Source organism: Labrus bergylta, chromosome 11 (genome assembly GCF_963930695.1).
Source record: "Labrus bergylta chromosome 11, fLabBer1.1, whole genome shotgun sequence".
Lineage (NCBI taxonomy): Eukaryota > Metazoa > Chordata > Actinopteri > Labriformes > Labridae > Labrus > Labrus bergylta.
The window spans coordinates 7,835,522-7,851,646 of NC_089205.1; the positions used below are offsets into that span (position 1 = coordinate 7,835,522).

At 42.7% G+C, this 16,125-nt stretch overlaps 1 protein-coding gene across 1 annotated transcript; it reads right to left on the minus strand.

Annotated features, from left to right (window-relative positions):
• Positions 1-1,954: 1,954 nt before the first annotated feature.
• On the minus strand, positions 1,955-15,697 carry gap43 (growth associated protein 43). Its single transcript, XM_065960711.1, has 3 exons — positions 15,357-15,697; positions 7,707-8,352; positions 1,955-3,273 (listed from the first exon to the last, which is right to left on the minus strand). Exons 1-3 carry the CDS (start codon positions 15,384-15,386, stop codon positions 3,194-3,196), a joined length of 756 nt encoding a protein of 251 aa, XP_065816783.1. The 5' UTR covers positions 15,387-15,697; the 3' UTR covers positions 1,955-3,193.
• Between the last annotated feature and the right edge of the window lie 428 nt (positions 15,698-16,125).

Below are 16,125 nucleotides of genomic sequence, written 5' to 3' on the forward strand. Positions count from 1 at the left end.
GTGTAAGGGTTAAATTAAAAAACAAGCCTGTAGCTACAGAGTTCCCATCCTGAACTTACACAGCAATTTGGACAACATGCACGTTGAAAGTATTTGTTTTTAATAAATATGAACCAATTTGTAAAGAGCCCAAATGCAGCAGTGAAGAGTCACTCTTTTTGTTTTTACTATTGTTGCAAAAAAAACTGAGAACCAATGTCACTTCTGCTTCTTACAGAGGAATTATTTGGAACAAAAACTATCTTTAAAGTATGAAAGGAAAAGGTAGATGCATGACTCAGGAAGGAGAGAGGAACTTTTGAAAGCAGGGCTGCATGTTTGAATCAGCTTCATTAGCGTGAAGGTCATGCAGTTCTTATGAGACTGAGGTTGGCATTTACGTTACCTTGGAGTTATTCATCATTTCATTTTTCACTGAACCATTCTAACTTGGCAGAAACGAATAGCTACAATTTAAACATCCAGCTATTGGAAGTGCTCTTGCATATTTTCAGTATGTCCTATCTTTCACAAGGTGTTTTAAGGATTACAGATTATTTGTAGCATTGTATGTGAGCACTGTTTTCAGAAACCTTAGACCTGATCATCCTGCTGTTTGCTCTCTCTTTGTTGGTGTTAGATTAAGGGCTGAAGAGTCACTTCCATGCGTATGACCAGAAGCTGTAATTCGATCCAGAAATAAACTTTTTTTTGTGATTCATAAGGACTACTTTTTTCATTCAAAAGATACTTCTGCACATTCATGCAATTTGCATCAAATGCATGTAAGGTGATGACTCTCCTCTCCTAAATATGTTCTAAACACCTTTCATACATTCAGCCAATATTTAAAGTTTGACTTGCACTTCATTTACTTACTTATGCAGGGGTGGCATGAAGTTTGGGGGCACATGCAAACAAATTAATCGTTTTTTTTAATCCTTTTTATACCATCTAATGATATGAATTTATAAGTAACATAATCTGGCAACATTTAAATCTACTTATCTTAATTTTTCAGGGACTAAAAAACAAATATGTAAGCGCAAAGTTACAATTTAGAAAATTGTACGCAAACTCTTGTGAGCTGTCAAACTTTTTGTATTAAAAATACATTTATTGACAGGTATGTCCATTGTAAGTTAGATAATGTGCATAGCTTGTTGCTCTGATTTGTTCATGGACTAAGCATAGAATGCAAAGTAATTATTTACAACTGAAAGTACTAAGAAAAATATAAACTACTGCAAATTAACATAAAGAAAACTATCAGCGGCCTGTCGAAAACAGCCAGAAAAGTTGATTTTAACGTAAATTTCGCCTCTGATTAGGTGAATAGCAAATCTTAGATTTTGCTATTACGGGGTGGCCAATCAGATTTCAAGGGGGGCCCATGTAACCCCTCTGGACACGCCCCTGCTAGTAGATAAATTGGTGCTGTAATGTCTCATATGGCTCATGAAACAAATACAATTTCTCAAGAGGAGTCCGATGGGAAAATTGATTCCAAAAAATAAAACTATGAAACTTCAGCTATTTGTCAGTTGGCTTAGCATGAAAACTGGAAATTTGCACCAGAGGTAATAAAAGCAGAAATTAGCTCTCTTATTTCTACTGTATGTTGGATCTGTTAGCTACACTTTAAGATTTCTATGCAACCATCAGAGTTTCAGGAAAGATACTGCTACAACCGGAGCTTCATCAAACCAATACGCTCCTTGAAACTACTCGTCTTTTTTTTTTTTTTTTATCATTGCACAGACACATGCTAGCTGTTTCTCCTTTTTTCTACTTATATACTTTGCTCTGTTTACAAGTCGCCTGCTGAAGATCGATAATAAACAGACAAAAGTTTATCGATCTTCTCACCCCCCTCTTGCCGTGAGAGTAATACCGATTTCCCCCAAAGTTTAGACACTCCTCCTACGTCATGACACTCGATAACGGCTAACATGATGTGAAACAAACTCCACAGTTTAGGATGGTAATTGGCACATTTGCTTTATTTTGAAAACAGACATTGAAACCATTTTTTATTTTTTCATATTTTTTTCTCACAAGTTTGAACTCCTTGATAAGGTTGTAACTGGACATTGCACTCACTGGAACATGGGAAAAGAATTTTTTGTTTTGCTCATTTGTTTGTTTTTCCTTTTTAACGATTTTTTGTAACATCAGTGCAAGAGTATTTTTTTTTTCTTCTTCTTCCAATTCATATAAACTGTCATAACAACACCAAAAGACATCAAAAAAGAAGCCGCCACACCTCTTAAGTTTTTGTGACTGCGAAAAAGTTCCTCTCAGAGGGAGAGTTCCCATCATGCATTTGGTTCGATGGTTCATGCTACTGTTCTCACTTTGGGCTGGCAGAACGTCGTGTAAGAGCCAGATATATCAACACTATAGAATACCTCTATAGTTTATTATATGATCATTTAAATGTCAACAGGTCCATTACTGTATATGTGAGTAAACAGAGTTTGTAAAAGGGGTGTAAACAAAGCTTGAAAGACTCAAGCAGAAGGAGAGAGAGAGAGTTGTATTCTTGTACTATATGTGATAATGGGATTCAAGATAAAGCTACCCAACTGGAAATATAACACATTTAAGGATACATTCTATTCTCCATACAGGGAGTCAGTACATTAACTACTTGCTGTGTTTTCAATACATTTGTACGGCGTCGAAAACTGGGGTTGCATTTTTAAAACCAGCTTGTTTTTGTGCGTGCATTTGCTGTATCACAGATTTAATTTTGCAAAAATGGGCTAAAAAGAGGGTGCACTGCGATGCAAAATCAAGGATGGTGCATTCACAACGCATTATTTTAAATGTGTAAATATCCAGTTGGGAGCGTTCACTCCAACACTGATCCACTTACAATAGATAGTGATGATGTAACAAATCAAATCCTCTTCTTTTTCATCATCTACGTCGTCATGGTAACAATCTTCTTTTCTTTTTTTTAAATTCGTAATCAACAACAACGTCATCGTCACCATCTCTTCCTCGTAGTGTTAGCTTGAGCCAAAAAACTATGACACTGGAAACTCCCCCCAAACATGAGAAAATCATTGCCACACAAAAAATGACAAACAAATAGAAACTGACTGCCTTCACATTGGGAAGGCAAAGAGCAACCATTTTTAGATTTTTGTTTTTGTGTTATTCTTCATACTCTTTAATTTCTGCTTTCTTCAGGTGAGACTGTGTCTTAGTCATCCTTGGACTCGGTGGCCTCCGCCGCTGCGTCCTCAGGGGTGGCCTCCTCTGCGTTTGACTCTTCTACAGCATCTGAGAAAAGAGGGAGACAGAAGGGTAAAGAGGCAAGTGAGAGGAGAAAAATGAGATGTAAGGGAGTAAGACAGGGGGAGGGGGGCATGATAGATAAAAGGTGGGGTGGAGAGAGGAGAGAGGAAGGGAGAAAATTAGACTGTGGAGATGAGGTTTCACATTGTGGAGGCTGGGATAATAAAAACCTTCACTGGTTCTTTTGAGATACTGAGCTTCAAAGATTTCTCATGCCAGCTGCTACATTTAATGTTTTATATATTTCCCCTCAGATGGTTCTCTAGGTTAAAAAAAAAAACAGGATACTGTAACATTGAGCAATCTTAAAAACTCAGTTTAAGGCTGGAGAAAGAGATTCACGACAGGATGTTCACTAGATGTCAACTGCACTAAAACTGAGCGCATGTCAGTCAGAAGGTGCAGTCTTATGTCTGGATTCCAGCACCGGCTGTGTGAATAATAAAAGAAGAGAGTGCTCCTAATGGACCCATGAAGCATTTGAACTGACATCTCAACGCTAACAGCGCCATATCGGCTTGTCACATCTGATTCTGTGTGATGCCCTCAGCGTGCCGTGCTGTAATAACATCCAGTGTTTGGCTCGCTTAGAGGTGAATACTGCTGAATAACGATCCCTGATTCAACACCAAGCCCATACCACATGAGGCTGTTGGATCAAAATGGCAACATCAAAAAAAAAATCTTCTTTAAAAATCCAGCTCAGTCAATTATTTGCTGTGAAAATTGTGTTTTTTAATATTTATTTATCAGCATTCATTGAATACTAATGTGCATGCGTGGGTTCTCTCCGGGTACTCCGGCTTCCTCCCACAGCCCAAACACACGCTCATTAGGTGAACTGGAGACTTTAAATTGCCCGTAGGTGTGAATGTGAGTGTGGCTGGTTTTCTGTCTCTATATGTCAGCCCTGTGATTGACAGGCGACCAGTCAAGGGTGTAACCCCGCCTCTCGCCCAGCGGGATTGACTCCAGCCCCCAACAACCCCGAACTGGAAAAAAGCGGAACATATAATGGATGCATGGATGGATAATTGAAAACTGAAAAATTGTTTATTTCCTGATAGGGCTACAATGATTGTAAGATCTATATTTTATGTTTCTGACGAAACCTTATATTCAAGTACCACTGAGACTGATGATGTCATCCCATGGTGATCTCATGGTATGACATCATGCTCTTTTAATAGAAGCAGGAGACATCCAAAGAATGACATCATTGCATTGGAGATCGGGGTGACGGAGTGCATGTGTGTGATCGAGTGTATGCGTGAGTGTCTGTAAGAAAGAGAGAGGGAGAGAGAGAGACAGAGAAGGTGGTCTGTGTTGGTGCTTGTACTGAAGTGCCCATGTGTTCAGTTACATCTTTCAGGTAAGAGCTAATTAGCCTGTTAGCCGGTTTGACAGTCTTGAGTTTGTCTGTCTCTGAAACAAGTGAACAGTATGATGCAAATCCAATTTCACCCAATTCAATGTGCCAAAACTCGTCCTTTCAGGAATCCTGACATCGGTGCCAATTATCCTCACCGGTGATATGACGACTTAAATGCTGGTGTCATTTTTGCTGATGCATTTTCAAATAAGAGCCGAAGAGGGGGAAATAAACACTCTTATATGACTCTTATCTGTGTTATCTATTACAACGTGGATTTCACTGAAGATTTTAATAAACAGTGCTCTGTGACCCAATACCCATTACTTTAATCCAAGTATGCAGCCAAACATAAGTCCAATGAGATACATGCTTTTTTATTGCAATGGTTGACTACGACCAAATGAGTCAATGAAGCAGAACGCTGCCTTTTCTCATCAGGAACAGGTTGGAATAAAAGAAATTCCAGCAGTCCTGTTGTGAAGTCTCTGAACTGGACCAGAAGATAATCTCATTGCACATATGTTCAGCAACAACTGCCTCACAATTCAAATCTCATTTCAAGCTATAATAAGCAAAAAGGAAGGCCTGCATTGCAAGATTATTCTTTAGATGTACGTACTGATATCGATGGAACAAGACACTTAACAAGTACATTTTGCTTTCTACATTTTTAACTCATTACTAGCAGTACTGCCCTTGTTTTATGCTTTTTTATATCTTAAAATGATATTTTTATTCGGACTTGTCAGTGAATATGGCTTAAAATAAGTATAATGGGATATTTCTGACTAAAACTGAGACATATACGCTTGCTTACATTTGAGTTTTTGCAGTGTATCCGGTAATATGTCATCCTGCTTTGACATACAACTTGGTCAGATGTAACTAATGGAACCAGTGACACAGATTATGCTTGGTGGAGAATCTGGATCATACCCAGGCTGCCTCATAAATTATTCAGTCAGATCAGAGTACCTGCCGTCCTTGTGCATGTGACTCCAGTCTGTGCGCTGACAGCCATTAACCAATCACTGTGTAATAAATATTAATTTGCGCTCTGCTTCAGTTCAGTTGGTAAAAGCAGATTGTTGCCAGCCGTGGATTCTTAATTAGGTGGGGTTCTTCGTCAAGTCGTGTTTGTTTGTGACAGACTTCCCCGGTGCAGATCGTGACCAGTAGGGATCATTAATCATTCATTGAAATCAGAGCACCTGTTATCCCTGCACTGCTCTCCGCGCAGGCCAGCTATCCCATCGAGGTGGTGGTAACTATGACAACAGGGAGACAGCGCTGCCTAGGTGACCTAGTTTCCGTGTAGTTCTCCAGTTGGCGTGTGTGTATGTGTGTTTTCCCACCTCACACCCCCGCCTGCTCGAGACTGAACATGCTCCATTAACTACCTGTCTGACCCAGTCTGAGAGTCCTTGGACCAGAAATATGAGTTCATGTCAGGAATGCGTCGTCGGCACGCTGCATCAATGTTATAATGTCATTTCATGGCCTTCAAGTTTCACTCAGATAAATGTTTCCACTATTGGACATAAAATGTTGGTCTCCTCTGAAATCTATTAGCTCTTCTGGAGGTATGGAAAAAAAGGGATATGATCAATTATTCTGCCTTGCTGTAAAGTGTCAAATGGATTTAATAAAGCCACGTTCACATCTGTTTGCATTCATAATTAAATCAATGATTGGGGTATCAGATGAAAATGTTGGTCTTAGTTTCAAACAATTAATATCTTCATTAACAGTTATGACTGTGGAGGAAGCTGACTGTGTGCTGCACTTGGAGTCTCAGACATATTTCCAAAAATACTGCATCGTATGGTTTTGTATGGTATGGTATGTTATCATGTTGTACAGTATCTTATGACATCTCCTCATATCATATCTTGTCGTGTCTTATAGTATGGTATCGCATCTCATCGCCTCATATTGTGTCCTGAGCATAGAATTTAAATATTAATGGATGAAGCCTGGGTGATGTCACCCATCTGTTCCTGCAGGGCTCCATGAGGCTCATTGGCGTCAACCGCCATGCTGGAAATCCTGTCTCAGCCTAACTTTCAGTCAACCTAACGACAGGCTAAGAGCTGGAGCTCAGGCTGGTTTTAAGCCTCTTGACAAACCGCGCCCACCAGATCAGGTACGTGCCTAACTATGGATAACAAGTATCGTTCATAAAATCAAAACGAATGCCTTGTAAAAAAAATCCGCCCTCCGTACAGTGTGTGCCTGTGATGACAATAGCTAATCAGACCAGTATGGTTTTTCAAACCAGGCTGTAAACATGTTAATCCCTGCTTTAAAATTGGCCTTTAGAATGGGTGTGTATGTGACTTCCGAGGGTCCTGGAGCCAGCCTCTAGTGGACACTCGATGAACTGCAGGATTTTGCACTTCATTTTTCAACCCCAGAGGTTGCCGCTTGGTCGTGTCCTGTCATGTTGTGTCGTATCGTATCTCATCGTCTTGCCTTGTATCATATCGTGTTTTGTTGTATCGTTCAGAACATACTGGCAATATGCATCCATTACGTAGCATCTTACCTTACCAGCACTAATTACTTAAAACCCATTACTTCTATCCCATTCTCTGCCTCATCTGTATGGACTTTCCATCTTGCAGAAGCTGCGATACAAGGCAGTCTAATCTAATATTGAGCCGTGTCTCTTTGTTAACCAGTGAATGGTGGAGCCCTGCCAAGTATCTTTAAATCCCCAAGACTCAACAAGCAGTTGTTTTCTGTGGTGCCTGCCAAGCAGACGACTGAAAAGCTTACCTTGTCTCTTTTTTTTTTTTTTTTTACAGTAAGTAATTGCTTCTTGATTAGCAATTGTGTCTGGACTCAATTTTTGTCTCTGAACCCGATGCCCCTGCAAATATGTGCTCAACTTATTGTTTGATTCAGAGATTTTGGAGGAATCTTCCTGTATCTCATGTAAGCTTATTTTATTTGGCATGAGCTCGTGTGCATGTAATGGATTCTAACTAAGTTATTCTTGAATTAAAGGATGTAAAAGCTTTTGGTGTAAACTGCATACCTTGTTTATCTTTTGTTTGGTTAGGCTCCTCCTTCTCAGCTGTCGGGCTGACAGCAGCAGGCACATCGGCTTGTCTGGCCTCCTCCTTTTTCTCCTCACTATCCCCCTCCTCCTTTTTCTCTTCAGCTGTGGTGGGAGTCTTGGCCACCGGTGCTGGGGCCTCCACCTCTTTGGGCTTCTCCTCTGCTTTCTCCTCCACCTTTGGCTCCTCTTTCTGGGGCTCAGAGGACGCTGTGGCAGCTGCAGGAGAGGCAGCGGCAGGGGCCGCCGCTACAGGAGATGTTGCTGCGCCTACAGGAGAGGCAGCAGCAGCTGCTGGAGAGTTAGCTGGCTTTTCTGCCACTGGGCTTTTGGCTTGGCTCGTCTCTTCCCCCTTTTTGGCCTCCTCTCCTGCAGCTTCTTCCTCCTTTGCAGGTGCCTCCTCTCCCTCAGCTTTCTTTTCCTCCTCTCCTCCCTCCGTTGCCTCCTCTGCAGCAGCAGGACTGTCGCCCTCCTTCTCTTCCTCTCCGTCTTTCATCTTTTTCCGGGTTATGTGTCCGCGGAAGCTGGCCTGTATTTTGGTGGCAGCCTTGTGGGCCTTGTCCTCAGGTTTGTTGGCAGTCCCATCCTGTTCAATCTTCTGGTCTGCATCCTCATTCTTGTCCACCTGGTAGCCAAGAGAGTATACATCAAGTTAACATCCACTGTAAGCCATCATGCAGGTTGTCTGGAAGCAAAGGGTTGTTATTCTAAAAACTTAAAGAAATCCTGTTACTGTAGGATATATAGCTAAAGGATGAGCCCCTCAAAATATCATGCTTGTGTACTCTTGTTGGGAATTAGAATCCTACCAAAGGAAGATACAGTCTGTCATGAGATGAAATGTCAGAAAATAATAGAAGTATGCTATGAGAGAGGGGTTATTGCTTATGGAGTCATGAATCACCATTGCTGGAGAATCATAGCCCGGGAAAAGTAGGGTTAGTCGGGTTTCAAGACGTGTTTAGAAGTAAACGTTTAGGACCGGATGAGGTACAGGGTTAGGAAAGGGGACAGAACACAGTGTAATATTGAAAGGCGTTCCATGATATTACCTTCAGTTACTGGATCCATACAGTAGGTGTCCATCAATATGTGGGTTGTGCTATGAGTCATATAAATCTAATGAAAAGAAATCAAATCAAATAAAGGAATGAACGATGAGCAAACAAAATGAATCATTACATTTAAAAAAAAAAAAATGAATAAGCATTCAAATCAAGGTAAAACATTATCTTTAGCCAAGAGTCAACCAATCAAAAAGCTCTGAATGTGCACTTTAAATGAACGTGAATAAGCAACATAAAGCAAACACAAATTGTCAGAGAGCGTGCATGCAGTGCAGCTTCAGTTAGCCAGAAGATATAAATGTGGAGAAGTGCAGAATCAAAATGGTTTTGAGTGTTTCTGTCTTTCGAGGCATCAAGTCTTTTTTTTCCCGGAGCCACTAATTGGTTTGACAACAGAATGGATGTTCTGCATTTTATCACATCATGTGCTGGAAAGAGTGGATTTTGAAGCATTGTGGGGTTTTTTATTCTCTGCTATGAGACTCACAGATCTGTGTGGGGGTTGATTGTCTACACTTAATTAAATAAATTTACTGGGATTTTGGAAATGACTCCAGGCATTTATTGCTGTTATTCAATCCAGGCATGGGGGTGAATATTGTCCTCTTGATAATGGTGCTGAAATAGATTTATTGAATAATCACCGTAAATGTAGAAACCTCTCAATAGCATCCATTGCTAATAGATTCATCACAGTTACCAGGGAACAGTAAGCGTTTAAAATTTAGGCTCTCTCTGCTAAATAATGAGCCACTCTCTATTCTCTAGGTACAGTAGCTTTCTACGGCTCCATTTCTGTGCTGCTAGGGAACGAGCTGCCTGCTACAGTCTCCTCAGCATTCACTGCCATACCCCTCCCAACCATCAAAGGTTACCTTGACAACCAGAGTGCTAACTCATCACGGCGCTGTCTGCTGGTTGGTGCTATGAAAGACTATATGTCACCCTGATTGGCAGCGCACCTGACCCCTCAGGGGAGCGGGCCAATGGGGAAATCGTAAATCAGGCGGGGCAATCAGCATGGTTAAGGAGGGGTTGTGTGTGATGCAGCGGTAGGGTGCGGCGCCAGCTGGTGGGGGTTATACACGCGTGTATATGTCAATGCTGATGGTTTGTGTCACTGAGCAGTAGCATCTTGTTTAAGGTCAGGGAAATTGAATAAAAATGGCTTTGAAAATGCTCTTTTTCAGGACACATCCATCCATCTAGTTTCTGATACCGTCTGTATCTAATAGTCTCGTTATATTGGACATGAGTTTGACTTTAGCGGCTGTGTGAGGAATCACATGTGTGTGACATGATTAAAGAGCCAGAGGCCCTAAAAAACCAACATGTCTTCTTCAGGGTCAGTGTGTCAGTCCAATATTGGAGCAGGGAGGCCAAGGCGCAGCTGTGTCAGAATATTCGCCTCCTCCACCTTCATCCACATGCCATCCCCAGGGTTCAGGGTGTAAATCCTGCCTCGGGACTTTCAGCAATTCTTAATATATATACCATCTTTATGAAGCAATTCTGTGCAACATGATGTAAAAAAAAACACACACATGATTGTGGATTTGTGAGGGATAGGAAATCTTTGTCTTCAGCTTCACACTGCTCTTCATGCTTAACCTGAACTTAAACTCTTCATGCTTAACCTGAGCTGTTTAGTAAGGAAATAAGTTTAATTATCCGTCCAGTTATTGCGACAAATATCCAGCAAGGAGACAGACAAAGCACCGCCGCCACACCCTCTGCTCTTAATAATATGCATGTCCAGGGTGACTTATAGGGCTTTTATTGTGTCTGATCTCATGGGTGCTTACAATTGCCAAAAATTCGACCCAAGCACTTAACTCTAAATAGAATTACTTACTGGCTGCAAAGAATGAGTCAGACAGAGGGAGGGAAGGAGAGAGAGAGAGAGAGAGAGGGAAGGAGAGAGCGATGGATGAGGGTTTTGGGGAATATGAGGGTATGACATCATTATTGGAACAAAGGGGGATGTCATTTACTTTAGAGATCTGGGTGTGTGAGTCCAAATGTAATAAAACACCAGCAGAGCGCCAAGTGATCTCATATCAGTGGAAGAAGACGTTGGAAAGAAAGATCGGCATCATGTTTGGTTTGACTACAGTCCTGGCTTCATCACTTGATGTGTTGATATTTGCCCGCGTATCACCCCTCAAAGTGCTGTGCTGTGATTTCCTGACTTGTGTGTTCTCCTTCAATGGAGCGGAAGATTCAGTTGGAGCTTTACTTTGATGTGTCATATCAAACTTATTCAGATGAACAATACTTAATGACTGAGATAGTATCTAAATTAACATGTGGTGTTATTTAATCATTGCTTCACATCCTGAAAGAGTTTCTTCTTCAGGGGCTCTGACTGTTCAGTGAACCCTGGTCACGTACCCTCCTGCAGGCGCTATCCCACTCTGTGGCTGTGCGGCACACATTTTCATTCATAAATACAGCAGCACCTCCCAATGGTAAAAAATGTACGCCTCCCTTTAAAAAATCTTTACCAAGGATCCTCCACTGTCTACCCTCCTCCTTATTTAATTTGCAGTGGCGAAAAAGCATATTAGCACTGTTTAGGTTAATCAAATTACTTATCACAACAAGCCCGCAGTGTTTCCTCTTGGAACACGGTTGCCATAGATACGCTACATTCACTGAAAGTGTTTATTAATCTGGCAAAAAAGTGGAATGCTTGCAAAAGAAAAAGTGCTTTTCAGGCATGATTGTGGAACAGATCGTGCAATCCCGCTGCAATTATTTAGCTTTGATAGTAGAATGAAGAAAGCTTCCAAGCCTGCAGTACGCTTTGACATATGAAGGTGTCATAAAATCATCGGCATCATCATGTTTACAACCTAAATCTGCACGACAGCTTGCATGTTAGCGTGCAGGTTATTTTTATCCGAACACAAGAGGACAGCTTCCTTTGTGCTTCCTGCATTGAGAGGTAACACACGTCAGTGCTTAAAAAAATGTGTTCAGTCCATTATCTGACAGCTTGATGTGTCTATTACTGCTTTGTCTATCAGCTGCAGTCTGTGTTTGCTCCCTGTCTCACTCTGTCCTTGGGTGGGCACCGGCTGTCGTGAGAACCACACCCGAGAGTCAATGGCTTTGCCGATTGATCTATAACCACACACACACACACACACACACACACACACACACACACACACACACACACACCATCCCCCAATGGTGACACGGTTACGATCCACCACCTTCCCAAAGCCTCATTGCCAGGGCCATTAGGGACATGTTTTGGGGGAGGAGAGGGAGGAGGGGTTTATAGTTGAATTACCACAGACCCACAGCTAATGCTAATGCACATACCAAGGTGTGTGTATAATCATGCTTGTTTTGTGTCTTTTAATTCTTGTCCATTAAAGCAGGAGAATTCTTTTTCACTTAGCCGCTCCGCCCAACCAGGGATTGAATACAGCTAGCAAGATGGGAACGAAAATATCAATGTAATATTTGCATTCACAATGGTGGAGTTTATCATCTACCCAACAGGTGCAGCTACTCAGAGTGTATTAGATCTAAGCCACTGCTGCGTGTTATTATTCAAATGTGTGTATGTTGAACCAGATATTAGTAATACAGCCAATTTAAAGGAAAATCCTCAAACACTGCTCATATTCTTACAGTTCCCAAGCATTCATAGAGATGCTATTAGCTACGCTGCTGGTGGCACACATACTTCCTCTCTCCTGAAAATCCCGGCTGTAATCCAACGTCTGTCTGCTTTTTTTCTGCAGGAATCATCCAGACACCAAAGACGGGCTGCTGTCTGCTGTCTGTTAAATCTCTCCCCTTCTTCTTTCTTACCACCGTCTTTCACTCTCCTCCTCACCGTGAAAACTGCTACCCACTCATTCTCTCTCTCACACACACACACACACACACACACACACACACACACAGAAGCACACGTATACAGACATAGCGGAGCACCACACCCTTTTAGCCGGCTATCTCCTGCAGGAGAGGAGAGGGGGGCTCAGGTGGTGACTGCCACAGCCCGCGCTTCACCATCCCTCTCTCTCTCTCTCTCTCTTTCCCTCTATTTTTCTATCCATCTATCTCTCTCGTCTTTGACGGTGAATTGATGAGCGATATTAAAGGGTGTGCTGTGTGTTTTACGACAGCTGAAAGGGAAAGAGATGCTCCGCGGCAACTAATAAGCAGCCATATGCCGGAGTCATTACATCCTCTGGAGCTGCCTTTAATTCTATTACATCGACTCTCTGCCTGAACAAAGGCTCCGCTATCGCCACTGATCTCATAAGGGGCCAGGCAGGGGGTGAGGCTGGGGAGAGGAGGGCATGTGGAAGTGCAGAGGAGCTGGAGGAAAGTGGCCACAGGGTGGTTCTGGAGGTTTTGGTGGAAACTACAAATACTGATTGGGTTGGTGCTTTGGCTGATGGCGAGCTCTAGGAAAATTGTCTTTGAATGCATAAGGAGCTACAAAGTGAGAGGATATTTTTTCGTCTTTAATGAATCAAACTTCATCTTGTTTTTGGAGTTTTTTCCAGAAGACTAAAGGCTAACAGTAGACACAGGGCAGGGCAGGTCCCAGAGCCAGTTAAGGGACTCATGATTGAGTTTGGGCGGAGTTTAAGAATAGCACTTTAGGTAGGGATTTGAAGTCATAGGTTTCATAGAGAAATGACATCTTTGGGTAGCTTTGGTTTGAAAGAAGTCCTGAGTTAAAGACCTAAACTTGATCCTAGATGTTTCTCCAAACCCTGAGAGGAGCAAGAAGTGTTGTCTGTGGTTGAGATTTTTTTCCAAAACTGCATGAATCTAAAGCTAAAGCTAAGGGCGGTGGTAACCAAAGGGACTTTAATGAAGTGATAGTAGCCACTCCCAAAGTGACACTCCACATTAACAGGACCACCAACAGCAATACTGCCTTGTTCAAAGCAGATAAAAATATTCCTCTTTGCTCACCCTTCCATGAAGAGCAAAGAGTCTGTCTGGAATCATTTATGCCTCTGCTCCTCAAGAAGGTGAGAGCAGGAGGATAAGGGCTTGTGGGCCTTGGAGGAAATTTTTCCCTGTGGTGGAAGGCGCACGCGCTCTGAGCAGCGACAGCGTTCTGTGAGAAAAAGCCGGTGCCTCACCCACATGGCTGCAGTGTGAAGCATGCCGGCTTCCTTCCCTTTGATTTTCTCACATTAGGGCTTGCTCAGCCTCTCCATACCAGCATCCCTCGCTCTGTCACCAGCACAAATCCTCCCAGTCTAGCTGCCATCCAGTTTCCTTCCCTCATTCTCATTCTGCTTCGCTTCATGTCTGCCTTTCCCTACCTTCCCCCATACCTCGCAACCGCTCTATACCTGTCTCTTTTTTTTCCCTCCCTTCGCTTTCCATCTCCTCTCGCATCTCTCTCCCCATCTACCTCCGTGTGCAGCCTCGCTCCACCCTGCCGCTTGCTCTCTCCCTGACTGCACCCCGCTTTCCCTGCATGTCTTACAACCGGGATGCTTTGCTTCCCTTTTTTCTCTCTTCTGCCTGCCAGACCTAACATGACTCATGCAAGCTATCATTTAAGAAGCAATCAAATTGCCATCAGGATCCAGTGTAATAGAAACATGATAAAATCATACTCAGCTAAAGATAAAAAAGCAGAAATGTGGCCCTGATCTTACACAGAAAAGCCACCATGATAGCTGCTGAAATCAAACAGAGTGAAGCACAGGGAGAGTGCCACCCCTCTTCTTCACTGCCCAGACCCACCCGCTTCCATGCAACACCTTTTTTTTTTTAGGATATCTCCTCCACCGACACCACCCTTTTCACACCCTTTAAATGAGTGCACACTTCATAGTAACCTCCATTGACAGCATCCACTTATAAAGCTGGAGGGCTATGATAATCCATTTAGACTCATTTATTCCCATTGTACTCCCCAGAGGCCACTGACATGATGGTGCTGCTCACTCAATCTATACCCCGCCCTTTTATTCCCTCCTCTCGGTGGAAATTTACTTTCCTGTGTCACCCAATTCTGCTCAAGAAAAGCAGAAATACAAGAGTCAGAGACCCCCTGTTTAAGGCAGGAATAAGGGCACACAGGTTTGTCTAATTAATATTAGTAATCACTGACAGTGGTGGATTATTCAGAGTTAGTTCAGTTGAGCTTCTGAATGAATGAGGAAGTATTTCAGCTTTGAAACACAGAGTCTAACAAGTGCCTATCAATCATCTTTTTAATTGCATGATCAATATGAGGGAATGCCCGACCCCCCCAAAATCGAGTTACAGTCTTGTTCCTCCCCAAGTGCAGTGTGAGGTCTGAGAGGCATTGTGGCATCCATTCATGCGGGATAATCACATTAACTAGGCGTGTCTGGGCTCTGTGGAAAGACTTGTATAAAGAAAAAGCCAGGCCCAGAGTCAAAGCAAATTACACCAACATCTTCCACTAATCCCTCCTCAAACAGTTCAATCTGACCACAAACCAAGAGGCACAAAGTTCAGAGTTAAGAAGCATCATTTAGTTACATAAAAAAATATATATATTGATGAATTGAAAATCAGAGCAGTTTACCGGTTTGGTTCTTCTTATGCAGCACAGCATAGTTGTAGTTGTTGTATCCTCCCTTTCTCTTCTCTGCTTCTTTCTTCCCTTTTTTCTCCCTTTCACTTCTCTCTCACCCTCTCTCTCTCTCTCTCTCTCTCTCTCGCGCGCACTCTCGTTCGCTCGCTCGCTTTCGTGCACACACACACTCTCTCTCTCTCGGTCTCTCTATTTCTCTCTGGCTGTATCAACAGCTAAGTCGCCTGGTGCATTTACTCATCCCAGTTTGCACACACTTGCTCTTCAGTCGGTCTGCCTGCCTGGGCACACCTTCTCTCTCTCTCTTTCTCTCTCTCTCTCTCTCTCTTACTCCCAGCCTGACAATGACTACAAGCCCACCCTTTAAACCCCTCCCTTCCCCTCGCTCCCTCCATCCCTCTCTCCTCCCCTCTCCTCTCTTCACACTATCCCCCTCCTCCTTCTCCTCTTCTTCTTGCTCATAGTGATGAACCCCCCCACCTCTTTTAGATCAGCACTCCTCTCTTCTACATCTTCTCACCCCCACACCCAATCCTCCTCCTCCTCCTCCTCCTCCTCCACTTCTTCTCTTTCAGCCTGGCTCTAGCAAAAAAAAAAAAATCTGCGGCCCCACCCAGAAAAAGGCTCCTTGCTTAATGACTGCCTGGATACCTCCAATTTTTTTTCCACTGATAAATCCTTTTTTTTGTGCTTTATTTTTGTGAGTCACAACACTACCTTTCTGCTTATCCCCTCCCCTTCCACACACAAAAGGAGGTGT